Source organism: Lagenorhynchus albirostris, chromosome 13 (assembly GCF_949774975.1).
Source record: "Lagenorhynchus albirostris chromosome 13, mLagAlb1.1, whole genome shotgun sequence".
Classification (NCBI taxonomy): Eukaryota; Metazoa; Chordata; class Mammalia; order Artiodactyla; family Delphinidae; genus Lagenorhynchus; species Lagenorhynchus albirostris.
In genome coordinates, this window is record NC_083107.1 from 12,618,221 (window position 1) to 12,633,131 (window position 14,911).

Below are 14,911 nucleotides of genomic sequence, written 5' to 3' on the forward strand. Positions count from 1 at the left end.
GAACTATTTCATCCTATTCTCGGTCAGAACGATCCCATTATGACGACTCTCATTATGATGGTCGTTACCGTAGGAGTTCCCCTTATCGAGAGGGCACGCTAGTCTCGGCCATACACAGATAACAGGTCAAGACAAAGTTCTGACTTCGAGTCAAGAACTTTGTCAAGAAGACATACTCAAGGCGCACCTCGTCTCCTCCTTGCTCTTACAGGGACCTAAGGACGCCATCCTCCTATTCTAAATCTGATGGAGACTGTAAAACTGAGTCCTCTTACTTAGAGATGGAAGAAAGAGGAAAGGATTCTTCAAAATTAGAAGGAGAATCCAAAAGGACTTCGGAAAATGAAGCAACGAAAAGATGTTATTCTCCCACTAATGAACAGGGATTCCGACGCGGGTCATCATATTCCAAGCACGGTAAGAGTGCTTCCCGTTATATTTATTTATTTATTATTTTTTTTAACATCTTTATTGGAGTATAATTGCTTTACAGTGGTATGTTAGTTTCAGCTTCACAGCAAAATGAATCAGTTATATATATACATATATTCCCATATCTCTTCCCGCTTGCGTCTCCCTCCCTCCCACCCTCCCTATCCCACCCCTCCAGGCGGTCACAAAGCACCGAGCTGATCTCCCTGTGCTATGCGGCTGCTTCCCACTAGCTGTCTACCTTACGTTTGGTAGTGTATATATGTCCATGCCTCTTTATCGCTTTGTCACCGTTTACCCTTCCCCCTCCCCATAGCCTCAAGTCCATTCTCTAGTAAGTCTGTGTCTTTATTCCTGTTTCACCCCTAGGTTTTTCATGACATTTTTTTTCTTAAATTCCATATATATGTGTTAGCATACGGTATTTGTCTCTCTCTTTCTGACTTACTTCACTCTGTATGACAGACTCTAGGTCTATCCACCTCATTACAAATAGCTCAATTTTGTCTCTTTTTATGGCTGAGTAATATTCCATTGTATATATGTGCCACATCTTCTTTATCCATTCATCCGATGATGGACACTTAGGTTGTTTCCATCTCTGGGCTATTGTAAATAGAGCTGCAACGAACATTTTGGTACATGACTCCTTTTGAATTTTGGTCTTCTCAGGGTATATGCCCAGGAGTGGGATTGCTGGGTCATATGGTAGTTCTATTTGTAGCTTTTTAAGGAACCTCCATACTGTTCTCCACAGTGGCTGTATCAATTTACATTCCCACCAACAGTGTAAGAGGGTTCCCTTTTCTCCACACCCTCTCCAGCATTTATTGTTTGTAGATTTTTTGATGATGGCCATTCTGACTGGTGTGAGATGATATCTCATTGTAGTTTTGATTTGCATTTCTCTAATGATTAGTGATGTTGAGCATTCTTTCATGTGTTTGTTGGCAGTCTGTATATCTTCTTTGGAGAAATGTCTATTTAGGTCTTCTGCCCATTTTTGGATTGGGTTGTTTGTTTTTTTGTTATTAAGCTGCATGAGCTGCTTATAAATTTTGGAGATTAATCCTTTATCAGTTGCTTCATTTGCAAATATTTTCTCCCATTCTGAGGGTTGTCTTTTGGTCTTCTTTATGGTTTCCTTTGCTGCGCAAAAGCTTTTAAGTTTCATTAGGTCCCATTTGTTTACTTTTGTTTTTATTTCCATTTCCCTAGGAGGTGGGTCAAAAAGGACCTTGCTGTGATTTATGTCATAGAGTGTTCTGCCTATGTTTTCCTCTAAGAGTTGGATAGTTTCTGGCCTTACATTTAGGTCTTTAATCCATTTTGAGCTTATTTTTGTGTATGGTGTTAGGGAGTGATCTAATCTCATACTTTTACATGTAGCTGTCCAGTTTTCCCAGCACCACTTATTGAAGAGGCTGTCCTTTCTCCACTGTACATTTCTGCCTCCTTTGTCAAAGATAAGGTGACCATATGTGCGTGGGTTTATCTCTGGGCTTTCTATCCTGTTCCATTGATCTATCTTTCTGTTTTTGCGCCAGTACCATACTGTCTTGATTACTGTAGCTTTGTAGTATAGTCTGAAGTCAGGAAGCCTGATTCCTCCAGTTCCATTTTTTGTTCTCAAGATTGCTTTGGCTATTCGGGGTCTTTTGTGTTTCCATACAAATTGTGAAATTTTTTGTTCTAGTTCTGTGAAAAATGCCAGTGGTAGTTTCATAGGGATTGCATTGAATCTGTAGATTGCTTTGGGTAGTAGAGTCATTTTCACAATGTTGATTCTTCCAATCCAAGAACATGGTATATCTCTCCATCTATTTGTATCATCTTTAATTTCTTTCATCAGTGTCTTATAATTTTCTGCATACAGGTCTTTTGTCTCCTTACGTAGGTTTATTCCTAGGTATTTTATTCTTTTTGTTGCAATCGTAAATGGGAGTGTTTTCTTGATTTCACTTTCAGATTTTTCATCCTTAGTGTATAGGAATGCCAGAGATTTCTGTGCATTAATTTTGTATCCTGCTACTTTACCAAATTCATTGATTAGCTCTAGTAGTTTTCTGGTAGCATCTTTAGGATTCTCTATGTATAGTATCATGTCATCTGCAAACAGTGACAGCTTTACTTCTTCTTTTCCGATTTGGATTCCTTTTATTTCCTTTTCTTCTCTGATTGCTGTGGCTAAAACTTCCAAAACTATGTTGAATAAGAGTGGTGAGAGTGGGCAACCTTGTCTTGTTCCTGATCTTAGTGGAAATGCTTTCAGTTTTTCACCATTGAGGACGATGTTGGCTGTGGGTTTGTCATATATGGCCTTTATTATGTTGAGGAAAGTTCCCTCTATGCCTACTTTCTGCAGGGTTTTTATCATAAATGGGTGTTGAATTTTGTCAAAAGCTTTCTCTGCATCTATTGAGATGATCATATGGTTTTTCTCCTTCAATTTGTTAATATGGTGTATCACGTTGATTGATTTGCGTATATTGAAGAATTCTTGCATTCCTGGAATAAACCCCACTTGATCATGGTGTATGATCCGTTTAATGTGCTGTTGGATTCTGTTTGCTAGTATTTTGTTGAGGATCTTTGCATCTATGTTCATCAGTGATATTGGCCTGTAGTTTTCTTTCTTTGTGACATCCTTGTCTGGTTTTGGTATCAGGGTGATGGTGGCCTCGTAGAATGAGTTGGGGAGTGTTCCTCCCTCTGCTATATTTTGGAAGAGTCTGAGAAGGATAGGTGATAGCTCTTCTCTAAATGTTTGATAGAATTCGCCTGTGAAGCCATCTGGTCCTGGGCTTTTGCTTGTTGGAAGATTTTTAATCACAGTTTCAATTTCAGTGCTTGTGATTGGTCTGTTCATATTTTCTATTTCTTCCTGATTCAGTCTTGGCAGGTTGTGCCTTTCTAAGAATTTGTCCATTTCTTCCAGGTTGTCCATTTTATTGGCATAGAGTTGCTTGTAGTAATCTCTCATGATCTTTTGTATTTCTGCAGTGTCAGTTGTTACTTCTCCTTTTTCATTTCTAATTCTATTGATTTGAGTCTTCTTCCTTTTTTTCTTGATGAGTCTGGCTAATGGTTTATCAATTTTGTTTATCCTTTCAAAGAACCAGCTTTTAGTTTTATTGATCTTTGCTATCGTTTCCTTCATTTCTTTTTCATTTATTTCTGATCTGATTTTTATGACTTCTTTCCTCCTGCTAACTTTGGGGTTTTTTTGTTCTTCTTTCTCTAATTGCTTTAGGTGCAAGGTTAGGTTGTTTATTCGAGATGTTTCCTGTTTCTTAAGGTAAGATTGTATTGCTATAAACTTCCCTCTTAGAACTGCTTTTGCTGCATCCCATAGATTTTGAGTCGTCGTGTCTCCATTGTCATTTGTTTCTAGGTATTTTTTGATTTCCTCTTTGATTTCTTCAGTGATCAGTTCGTTATTAAGTAGTGTATTGTTTAGCCTCCATGTGTTTGTATTTTTTACAGATCTTTTCCTGTAATTGATATCTAGCCTCATAGCGTTGTGGTCGGAAAAGATACTTGATACAATTTCAATTTTCTTAAATTTACCAAGGCTTGATTTGTGACCCAAGATATGATCTATCCTGGAGAATGTTCCATGAGCACTTGAGAAAAATGTGTATTCTGTTGTTTTTGGATGGAATGTCGTATAAATATCAATTAACTCCATCTCGTTTAACGTATCATTTAAAGCTTGTGTTTCCTTATTTATTTTCATTTTGGATCATCAGTCCATTGGTGAAAGTGGGGTGTTAAAGTCCCCTACTATGAATGTGTTACTGTCGATTTCCCCTTTTATGGTTGTCAGTATTTGCCTTATGTATTGAGGTGCACCTATGTTGGGTGCATAAATATTTACAATTGTTATATCTTCCTCTTGGATCGATACCTTGATCATTATGTAGTGTCCTTCTTTGTCTCTTCTAATAGTCTTTGTTTTAAAGTCTATTTTGTCTGATATGAGAATTGCTACTCCAGCTTTCTTTTGGTTTCCATTTGCATGAAATACCTTTTTCCATCCCCTTACTTTCAGTCTGTATGTGTCTCTAGGTCTGAAGTGGGTCTCTTGTAGACAGCAAATATATGGGTCTTGTTTTTGTATCCATTCAGCCAATCTTTTGGTGGGAGCATTTAGTCCATTTACATTTAAGGTAATTATCAATATGTGTGTTCCCATTCCCATTTTCTTAATTGTTTTGGGTTCGTTATTGTAGGTCTTTTCCTTCTCTTGTGTTTCTTGCCTAGAGAAGTTCCTTTAGCAGTTGTTGTAGAGCTGGTTTGGTGGTGCTGAACTCTCTCAGCTTTTGCTTGTCTGTAAAGGTTTTAATTTCTCCATCAAATCTGAATGAGATCCTTGCTGGGTAGAGTAATCTTGGTTGCAGGTTTTTCTCCTTCAACACTTTCAATATGTCCTGCCACTCCCTTCTGGCTTGCAGAGTTTCTGCTGAAAGATCAGCTGTTAACCTTATGGGGATTCCCTTGTGTGTTATTTGTTGTTTTTCCCTTGCTGCTTTTAATATGTTTTCTTTGTATTTAACTTTTGACAGTTTGATTAATATGTGTCTTGGCGTATTTCTCCTTGGATTTATCCTGTATGGGACTCTCTGTGCTTCCTGGGCTTGATTAACTATTTCCTTTCCCATATTAGGGAAGTTTTCAACTATAATCTCTTCAAATATTTTCTCAGTCCCTTTCTTTTTCTCTTCTTCTTCTGGAACCCCTATAATTCGAATGTTGGTGCGTTTAATGTTGTCCCAGAGGTCTCTGAGACTGTCCTCAGTTCTTTTCATTCTTCTTTCTTTATTCTGCTCTGCAGTAGTTATTTCCACTATTTTATCTTCCAGGTCACTTATCCGTTCTTCTGCCTCAGTTATTCTGCTATTGATCCCATCTAGAGTACTTTTAATTTCATTTATCGTGTTGTTCATCATTGCTTGTTTCATCTTTAGTTCTTCTAGGTCCTTGTTAACTGATTCTTGCATTTTGTCCATTCTATCTCCAAGATTTCGGATCAACCTTACTATCATTATTCTGAATTCTTTTTCAAGTAGACTGCCTATTTCCTCTTCATTTGTTAGGTCTGGTGGGTTTTTATCTTGCTCCTTCATCTGCTGTGTGTTTTTCTGTCTTTTCATTTTGCTTATCTTACTGTGTTTGGGGTCTCCTTTTTTGCAGGCTGAAGGTTCGTAGTTCCTGTTGTTTTTTGTGTCAGTCCCCAGTAGCCAAGGTTGGTTCAGTGGGTTGTGTAGGCTTCCTGGTGGAGGGTGCTAGTGCCTGTGTTCTGGTGGATGAGGCTGGATCTTGTCTTTCTGGTGGGCAGGTCCACGTCTGGTGGTGTGTTTTGGGGTGTCTGTAGACTTATTATGATTTTGGGCAGCCTCTCTGCTAATGGGTGGGGTTGTGTTCCTGTCTTGCTAGTTGTTTGGCATAGGATGTCCAGCACTGTAGCTTGCTGGTCGTTGAGTGAAGCTGGGTGCTGGCGTTGAGATGGAGATCTCTCGGAGATTTTTGCTGTTTGATATTATGTGCAGCTGGGAGGCCTCTTGTGGACCAGTGTCCTGAAGTTGGCTCTCCCACCTCAGAGGCACAGCACTGACTCCTGGCTGCAGCACCAAGAGCCTTTCATCCACAGGGCTCCTTAATTTGGGATGATTCGTTGTCTATTCAGGTATTCCACAGATGCAGGGTATATCAAGTTGATTGTGGAGCTTTAATCCGCTGCTTCTGAGGTTGCTGGGAGAGATTTCCCTTTCTCTTCTTTGTTCTCACAGTTCCCAGGGGCTCAGCTTTGGATTTGGCCCCGCCTGTGCGTGTAGGTCGCCGGAGGGCGTCTGTTCTTTGCTCAGACAGGATGGGGTTAAAGGAGCCGCTGATTCGGAGGCTCTGGCGCACTCAGGCCGGGGGGGGGGGTAGGGAGGGTCACGGAGTGTGGGGCGGGCCTGCGGCGGCAGAGGCCGGCGTGACGTTGCAGCCTGAGGCGCGCCGTGCGTTTTCCCGGGGAAGTTGTCCCTGGATCCCGGGACCCTGGCAGTGGCGGGCTGCACAGGCTCCCCGGAAGGGCGTGTGGCTAGTGACCTGTGCTCGCACACAGGCCTCCTGGTGGCGGCAGCAGCGGCCTTAGCGTCTCTTGTCTGTCTCTGGGCTCCGCACTTTTAGCCGCGGCTCGCGCCCGTCCCTGGAGCTCTCTCAAGCAGCACTCTTAATCCCCTCTCCTCGTGCCCCAGGAAACAAAGAGGGACGTAAAAGTCTCTTGCCTCTTCGACAGGTCCAGACTTTTCCCCAGACTCCCTCCCGGCTAGCCGCGGTGCACTAACGCCCTGCAGGCTGTGTTCACGCCGCCAACCTCAGTCCTCTCCCGGCGCTCCGACCGAAGCCGGAGCCTCAGCTCCCAGCCCTGCCCACCCCGGCGGGTGAGCAGACAAGCCTCTCGGCTGGTGAGTGCCGGTCGGCCCGATCCTCTGCGCTGGAATCTGTCCGCTTTGCCCTCCGCACCCCTGTTGCTGTGCTCTCCTCCGCGGCTCCCAAGCTCCCCCACTCCGCCTCCCGAAGTCTCCACCCGCGAAGGGGCTTCCTAGTGTGTGGACACTTTTCCTCCTTCACAGCTCTCTCCCGCTGGTGCAGGACCCGTCCCTATCCTTTTGTCTCTGTTTAGTTTTTTCTTTTGCCCTAACCAGGTACGTGGGGGGTTCCTTGCCTTTTGGGAGGTCTGAGGTCTTCTGCCAGCGTCCAGTAGGTGCTCCGTAGGAGTTGTTCCACGCGTAGATGTATTTCTGGTGTATCTGTGGGGAGGAAGGTGATCTCCGCGTCTTACTCTTCCGCCATCTTCCCAGAAGTCGTGCTTCCCGTTATAAATCTGCCCCCTTCAAAACCTGCACCCAAGTCTGATAAATTTAAAAATTCTTTCTGTTGTACAGAATTGAATGAGGAAATCAAACAGTCTCATTCTTTTAGTTTACAGACTCCTCGTTCAAAAGGTAGTGAATTAAGAGTGATTAGTAAAGTTCCTGAAAGAGAGAAGATTGGGTCTCCTTCTCCATCAAATCGATTAAATGATTCACCTACTTTTAAAAAGCTAGATGAATCACCTGTTTCTAAGTCTGAATTTATAGGACATGATTGCCATGATAGTATTAAGGAATTAGACTCTTTATGTAAAGTGAAGAATGATCAATTAAGAAGTTATTGTCCCACCGAATTTAATATAAACGGATCTCCTGGGGCAGAATCTGATTTGGCAACATTTTGCACTTCTAAACGTGACACTGTTTTGATGTCTTCTGATGATAGTGTGACTGGATCAGAGGTATCCCCTTTGGTCAAAACGTGCATGCTTTCATCAAATGGATTTCAAAACATTAATAGATGTAAAGAAAAAGACTTGGATGATACTCGCATGCAGCACAGCAAGTCAGAAAGCCCATTTAGAGAAACAGAACCTCCAGTGTCGCCACACCAGGATCAACTCATATCTTTGCCAGTTATGACTATAGATTATTCCAAAACAATAGTTAAAGAACCAGTTGATGTGAGAGTTTCTTGCTGTAAAACCAAAGATTCAGATATATACTGTACTTCAAACGACAACCCCCCTTCTTTGTGTCATTCCGGAGCTGAAAATACTGAGCCTTTAGTAACGAATATTTCTTCAAATAGCTTCATGGATGTGCATTTGAAATCAAAAACAGTTATATGTGATAATGGAAGTCTGGCAGATCAGCACTCAGAATTTGCATGTGGAGAATATAAGCAGAGTGTTGGTAGTACTAGTTCAGCTTCTATTAATCATTTTGATGATTTATATCCACCTACAGGGAGCTCATGTATTGCTTCATCTCTTCAGAGTCTTCCACCAGGGACAAACGTAGACGGTTTAACTCTCTTGCAATGTGGAGAGAATACATCTCCAGTTTTGGATGCTGTGCTGAAGAGTAAAAGCTCAGAATTTTTAAAGCATGCAGAGAAAGAAATAATAGAAGTAGCTAGTGACCTTCCTGATTCAGGAAGAGGATTTGCTTCCTGGGAAAACAGGCATAATAATGGACTATCTGGGAAATGTGTGCAAAAGGCTCAAGAAGAAGGGAACTCCATACTGCCTGATAGAAGAGGAAGACCAGAAATCTCTTTAGATGAAGACGGTGGAAGAGGACAGGCACATACTTCTGATGACTCAGAAGTTGTATTTTCTTCTTGTGCTTTGAATTTAATCATGGAGGACAGTGATGGTGTAACAAATACCTTAAAATGTGACAGTAGTGGTCATGCCTCAGAGATTGTATCCACTGTCCATGAAGATTATTCTGGTTCTTCCGAAAGTTCAAGTGATTCGGAAGATACAGATTCTGATGATAGCAGTATTCCAAGAAACCATCTTCAGTCTATGGTGGTTGTGCCAAAGAATTCTACTTTGCCCATGGAAGAAACAAGTCCTTGTTCTTCTCAGAGCAGTCAAAGTTACAGACACTATTCTGACCACTGGGAAGATGAGCGATTGGAGCCAAGGAGGCATTCATATGAGGAAAAATTTGAGAGCATAGCAAGTAAAGCCTGTCCTCAAACTGAGAAGTTCTTCTTTCACAAAGCAACAGAGAAGAATTCAGAAATCTCTTTTACACAGCCCAGCCAAAAACAGATAGATAAAAACCTGTCTGAAATTGCTCATCCTCAGAGGGATGGGGTTGATAGTACAAGTCATACAGACATAAAATCTGACCCTCTAGGTCATCCAAATTCTGAGGAAGCAGTGAAAGTCAAAATAACTTCTAGGCAGCAAGAAGAGCTGCCAGTTTATTCTCCTGATGATTCTGAAGGTGTCTCAAGTAAGTCTCGGCAACAGACCACTTTCCCTAACAGGCCAGATAGTAGACTGGGAAAAACACAGTCAAATTTTTCTTCTTGTGAGATCTCCCGAGTGGATGGTTTCCGTTCATCATCAGAAGAGCTCAAAAACCTAGGGTGGGACTTCTCTCAACAAGAAAAGCCTACTACCACATATCAGCAACCTGACAGCAGCTATGGAGCCTGTGGTGGACTTAAGTATCAGCAAAGTGCAGAACAGTATAGTGGGACACGTAATTACTGGCAAGCCAATGGCTACTGGGATCCAAGATCAGCAGGTAGACCGCCTGGAACTGGGGTTGTGTATGATCGAATTCAAGGGCAGGTACCAGATTCCTTAACAGATGACCGTGAAGAGGAGGAGAATTGGGATCAACGTGGAGGATCTCGCTTTTCAGGCCAGTCCAATAAATTTTTTCTGTCCCTTCAGAAGGACAAGGGGTCCGTGCAAGCACCTGAAATAAGCAGCAATTCCATTAAGGACTCTTTAGCTGTGAGTGAGGAGAAAGATCTTTCAAAAAACTTAGAACAAAATGATAGGAAAGATAGAGGGCCTCTTAAAAAAAGGAGACAGGAATTGGAGAGTGATTTTGAGAGTGATGGTGAACTTCAGGACAGAAAGAAAGTTAGAGTGGAGGTAGAGCAGGGAGAGACAGCAGTGCCTCTAGGCTCAGCATCGGTTGGGCCTTCGTGTGTCATGGAGGACTTCAGGGACCCGGAGCGGTGGAAGGAATGTGCCAAACAAGGGAAGATGCCTTCTTACTTTGATCTGATTGAAGAAAATGTTTATTTAACAGAAAGAAAGAAGAATAAATCCCATCGGGATTTTAAGCGAATGCAGTGTGAGTGTACACCTCTTTCTAAAGATGAAAGAGCTCAAGGTGAAATAGCATGTGGGGAAGATTGTCTTAATCGTCTCCTCATGATTGAATGTTCGTCTCGTTGTCCAAATGGGGATTATTGTTCCAATAGACGGTTTCAAAGAAAACAGCATGCAGATGTGGAAGTCATACTCACAGAAAAGAAAGGCTGGGGCTTGAGAGCTGTTAAAGACCTTCCTTCAAACACCTTCGTCCTGGAATATTGTGGAGAGGTACTTGATCATAAAGAGTTTAAGGCCCGGGTAAAGGAGTATGCACGAAACAGAAACATCCACTACTATTTCATGGCCCTGAAGAATGATGAGATAATAGATGCCACTCAGAAAGGAAATTGCTCCCGGTTCATGAATCACAGCTGTGAACCAAACTGTGAGACTCAAAAATGGACTGTGAACGGACAACTGAGAGTTGGGATTTTTACCACCAAACTGGTTCCTTCAGGCTCAGAGTTAACATTTGACTATCGGTTCCAGAGATATGGCAAGGAAGCACAGAGATGTTTCTGTGGGTCGGCTAATTGCCGGGGTTACCTGGGAGGAGAGAACAGAGTCAGCCTCAGAGCAGCAGGAGGGAAAATGAAGAAAGAACGGTCTTGGAAGAAGGATTCAGTGGATGGAGAGCTAGAAGCTCTGATGGAGAATGGTGAGGGTCTCTCTGATAAAAACCAGGTGCTCAGCTTATCCTGGCTAATGGTTAGAATTGAGACTTTGGAACAGAAACTTACCTGTCTCAAGCTCATACAGAACACACATTCACAGTCTTGCCTGAAGTCCTTTCTGGAACATCATGGGCTGCCTTTGTTGTGGACCTGGATGGCAGAGCTACGTGATGGCCGGGAAAGTAACCAGAAGCTTCAGGAAGAGATTATAAAGACTTTGGAACATTTACCCATTCCTGCTAAAAGTATGTTGGAGGAAAGCAAAGTGCTTCCTATTATTCAACGTTGGTCTCAAACCAAGACTGCTGTCCCTCAGCTGAGTGAAGGAGATGGGTATTCTAGCGAGAATACATCACGTGCTCACACACCGCTCAACACACCTGATCCTTCCACCAAGCTGAGCATAGAAGCTGACACAGACACCCCCAAGAAGCTAATGTTTCGCAGACTTAAAATTACAAGTGAAAATGGCGTGGACAGTGCGATCTCTGATGCTACCAGCGAGCTAGAAGGCAAGGATGGCAAAGAGGACCTTGACCAGTTAGAAAACATCCCTATAGAAGAAGAGGAACAACAGCTACTCACACAACAGCTGCCTGAATCTAAAGTTGATAGTGACATTGCTGTGGAGGCCATTAAGCTACCCCCATCTGAACCAGAGGCTGACACTGAAATAGAGCCTAAAGAGACCAATGGCACAAAACTAGACGAACCTATTGCTGAGGAAACACCATCCCAAGATGAAGAGGAGGGTGTATCTGATGTGGAGAGTGAGAGGAGCCAGGAACAGCCACATAAAACAGTAGATATAAGTGATTTGGCCACCAAGCTCCTGGACAGTTGGAAAGACCTAAAGGAGGTATATCAAATGCCAAAGAAAAGGCGAACTGAAAAGGAGAGCACAATAACCGAACGAGGAAGGGATGCTGTTGGCTTCAGAGATCAAACAGTTGCCCCAAAGACTCCTAACAGGTCAAGAGAGAGAGACCCAGACAAACACACTCAAAATAAAGAGAAAAGGAAACGAAGGGGCTCCCTCTCCCCACCACCTTCTGCCTACGAGTGGGGAACAAAAAGGCCAGGTGGCAGATATGATACACCAACTTCTAAAAAGAAAGTACGAATTCAAGATCACAATCAACTTTCTACAGAGGAGCATCGAAAGTTGTTTGAGCAGGAGGTAGCTCAGCGGGAGGTTCAAAAAAAACAGCAGCAGATGCAGAACCTGGGAGTGACGTCTCCACTGCCCTGTGACTCTCTTGGCTACCATACCCCGCATCACCCCTTTGCTGGCTACCCACCAGGTTACCCCATGCAGGCCTATGTGGATCCCAGCAATCTTAATGCTGGAAAGGTGCTCCTCCCCACACCCAGCATGGATCCTGTGTGTTCTTCTCCTTATGATCATTCTCAGCCCTTGGTGGGACATTCTACAGAACCCCTTGCTGCCCCTCCACCTGTGCCAGTGGTGCCACATGTGGCAGCCCCTGTGGAAGTTTCCAGTTCACAGTATGTGGCCCAAAGTGATGGTGTGGTACACCAAGACTCCAGGGTCACCGTCCTGCCAGTGCCAGCCCCAGGCCCAGTCCAGGGACAGAAGTATGGCGTTTGGGATTCAAACCAACAGTCCGTGAGTGTACAGCAGCAGTACTCTCCTGCACAGTCTCAAGCAACCTTATATCATCAAGGACAGGCTGCTCCAACTGTCTATGGTGTGACGTCACCCTATTCACAGACAACTCCACCAGTTGTACAGAGTTATGCCCAGCCAAGTCCTCAGTACATCCAGGGACAACAGATTCTCACAGCTCACCCACAAGGAGTAGTGGTACAGCCAGCCACAGCCATGACTACAATAGTTGCACCAGGGCAGCCTCAGCCCTTACAGCCACCTGAAATGGTTGTGACAAATAACCTCTTGGACTTACCACCCCCATCTCCTCCCAAACCAAAAACCATTGTCTTACCTCCCAACTGGAAGACAGCCCGAGACCCAGAAGGGAAGATTTACTACTCCCATGTGAACACAAGGCAGACTCAGTGGGATCCTCCTACTTGGGAAAGCCCAGGAGAGGATGCCAGCCTTGAACATGAAGCTGAGATGGACCTGGGAACCCCAACATATGATGAAAATCCCATGAAGACCTCAAAAAAGCCTAAAACAGCAAAAGCAGATGCCTCCAGTGAGCTGGCTGAGAAAAGCAAACAAGTATTCAGAAAAGAGATGTCCCAGTTCATCGTCCAGTGCCTGAACCCTTACTGGAAACCTGACTGCAAAGTGGGAAGAATTACCACAACTGAAGATTTCAAACACCTAGCTCGCAAGCTGACTCACGGCGTTATGAATAAGGAGCTGAAGTACTGTAAGAACCCCAAGGACCTGGAGTGCAATGAGGATGTGAGACACAAAACCAAGGAGTACATTAAGAAGTACATGCAGAGGTTTGGGGCCGTTTACAAACCCAAACGGGACACTGAATTAGAGTGACCTTCAGGGCCAGGGTGGGAGGACGGGCAAGCTGGTAGGAGAGACTCTGGGGAGAAGAAGTCCCGTGGGCCCTCTCTCCCCACCCCACTGTCAGGGCTGTGCTACTGATGACACATCACACTGAGGAATTCAAACCTGCAGAATGAGCTCACAAAAATGAGGTCCATCTACAACAAGCGGTCCCTGGTTGTGAGCTGTTGGTAGAGGCCATCTGAGGCAAGGGTTTAGGCCCTTGAGACCTTCCCTTCCGAGACCCCGGCCAGGCCTGACCCCACTCTCAAGGCTGGGTCTCCTCCTTGGCGGTGCTGTCAGCGCACAGACTCATGCGCATCCCCACCCATGACTCCTTACCCTGACGATCTGTATTATATTTTAATGTATATGTGAATATATTGAAAATAATTTGTCTTTCCTGGTTTTTGGCTTTTGTTTTGCTTTTAAGCCTCTGCGTGCTAGGATCACAGAAGACTTTGTAAGGATGGTTTAAGTTCTCCTGCAAGGTTTAATGTGTTATCATGTAAATATTCCAGAGCAGGCTGCCTTGTGGTTCCGGCCAGCCTTGTGCTATGTTGATAAGATTGATTTACTGCTTAAAATCACTTTACTTGGGCTTCCCTGGTGGCACAGTGGTTGAGAGTCAGCCTGCCGATGCAGGGGACACGGGTTCGTGCCCCGGTCCGGGAAGATCCCACATGCCGCGGAGCGGCTGGGCCCGTGAGCCATGGCCGCTGAGCCTACGCGTCCGGAGCCTGTGCTCCGCAGCGGGAGAGGCCACAACAGTGAGAGGCCCGCGTACCGCAAAAAAAAAAAAAAAAAAAAAAATCACTTTACTTTGTCCAATTTTTACTGAACTTTTTATGTAAAAAATAGAATCAATTAAAGAAAAAAAAAAGCATAAGTCTATGCCTTCAACTTCTAACAGGTGGAAGAGTTCTCAGTGCTCTCTGAGAATCTGCTTCCCAGGTTATAATACTCGGTTTGGCTGCAACGGAATTCCCTTTTTCTTAACTTGATAGTTCATTGAATTTCGGAGAAGGTGCGGTTGCAGGCAACCTCTGGCTGGTGAGAACGTTCGCCGGGCTGCCTGTGCCAGAACTGGTTTAGGCTCACGCGATGAACAGGAGACAGTCGCCTAGGACACAGGCAAGCCAAGGCATGTACGCAGGGTGCTGAGGAAGCTGGGAGGTTTCTGCGGCTGCCAAGCCAGAGCGGACACTGCCCACCTTGCAAAGGGCTCGGGAAGAGCCCTGCAGGGGGCAGCAAAGTCAGGCCTGGTCATGCCTGGGAGTGTGCGTGGTGAGGGCTGTGGGCTGCTACAGCATGAAGCCAGAAGCACGCGGTGTGCCTCTTAAGACCGCAGCAAGGTGATCACCAAGGCTCCTGGGCTGGGGCTACAAGGTAGTCAAAGGACTGCGCACTCTGGGTGTGCAACTGGAGAATGAATTTGGAGCTGGGAAGCAATAAGTTCATAAGCAGCTCAGTCGACCCCTTTGACTTCTCAGCTTTCATATGCACCATCCTACACACATTTCAACGCCTGCCCAGCAAAGAAACTACATTTTAGCCAGAAACAGCTAACCCTCTGATAAGTGAAGT

General features: G+C 44.3%; 1 protein-coding gene across 1 annotated transcript; it reads left to right on the forward strand.

Annotated features, from left to right (window-relative positions):
* The first annotated feature begins 266 nt into the window (after nt 1–266).
* LOC132531477 (histone-lysine N-methyltransferase SETD2-like) lies at nt 267–13,315 on the forward strand. The gene is made up of 2 exons (XM_060169286.1): nt 267–437; nt 7,304–13,315. Exons 1-2 carry the CDS (start codon nt 282–284, stop codon nt 13,313–13,315), a joined length of 6,168 nt encoding a protein of 2,055 aa, XP_060025269.1. The 5' UTR covers nt 267–281.
* The last annotated feature ends 1,596 nt before the right edge of the window (nt 13,316–14,911 follow it).

Bases quoted from the DNA above. Each gene is read 5' to 3' on its own strand.
- LOC132531477 (XM_060169286.1), top strand. From the start codon at position 282: ATGGAAGAAAGAGGAAAGGATTCTTCAAAATTAGAAGGAGAATCCAAA. The intron at 438-7,303 runs ATTTATTTATTT...CTTCCCGTTATA, and splicing joins GTAAGAGTGCTTCCCGTTAT to AATCTGCCCCCTTCAAAACC.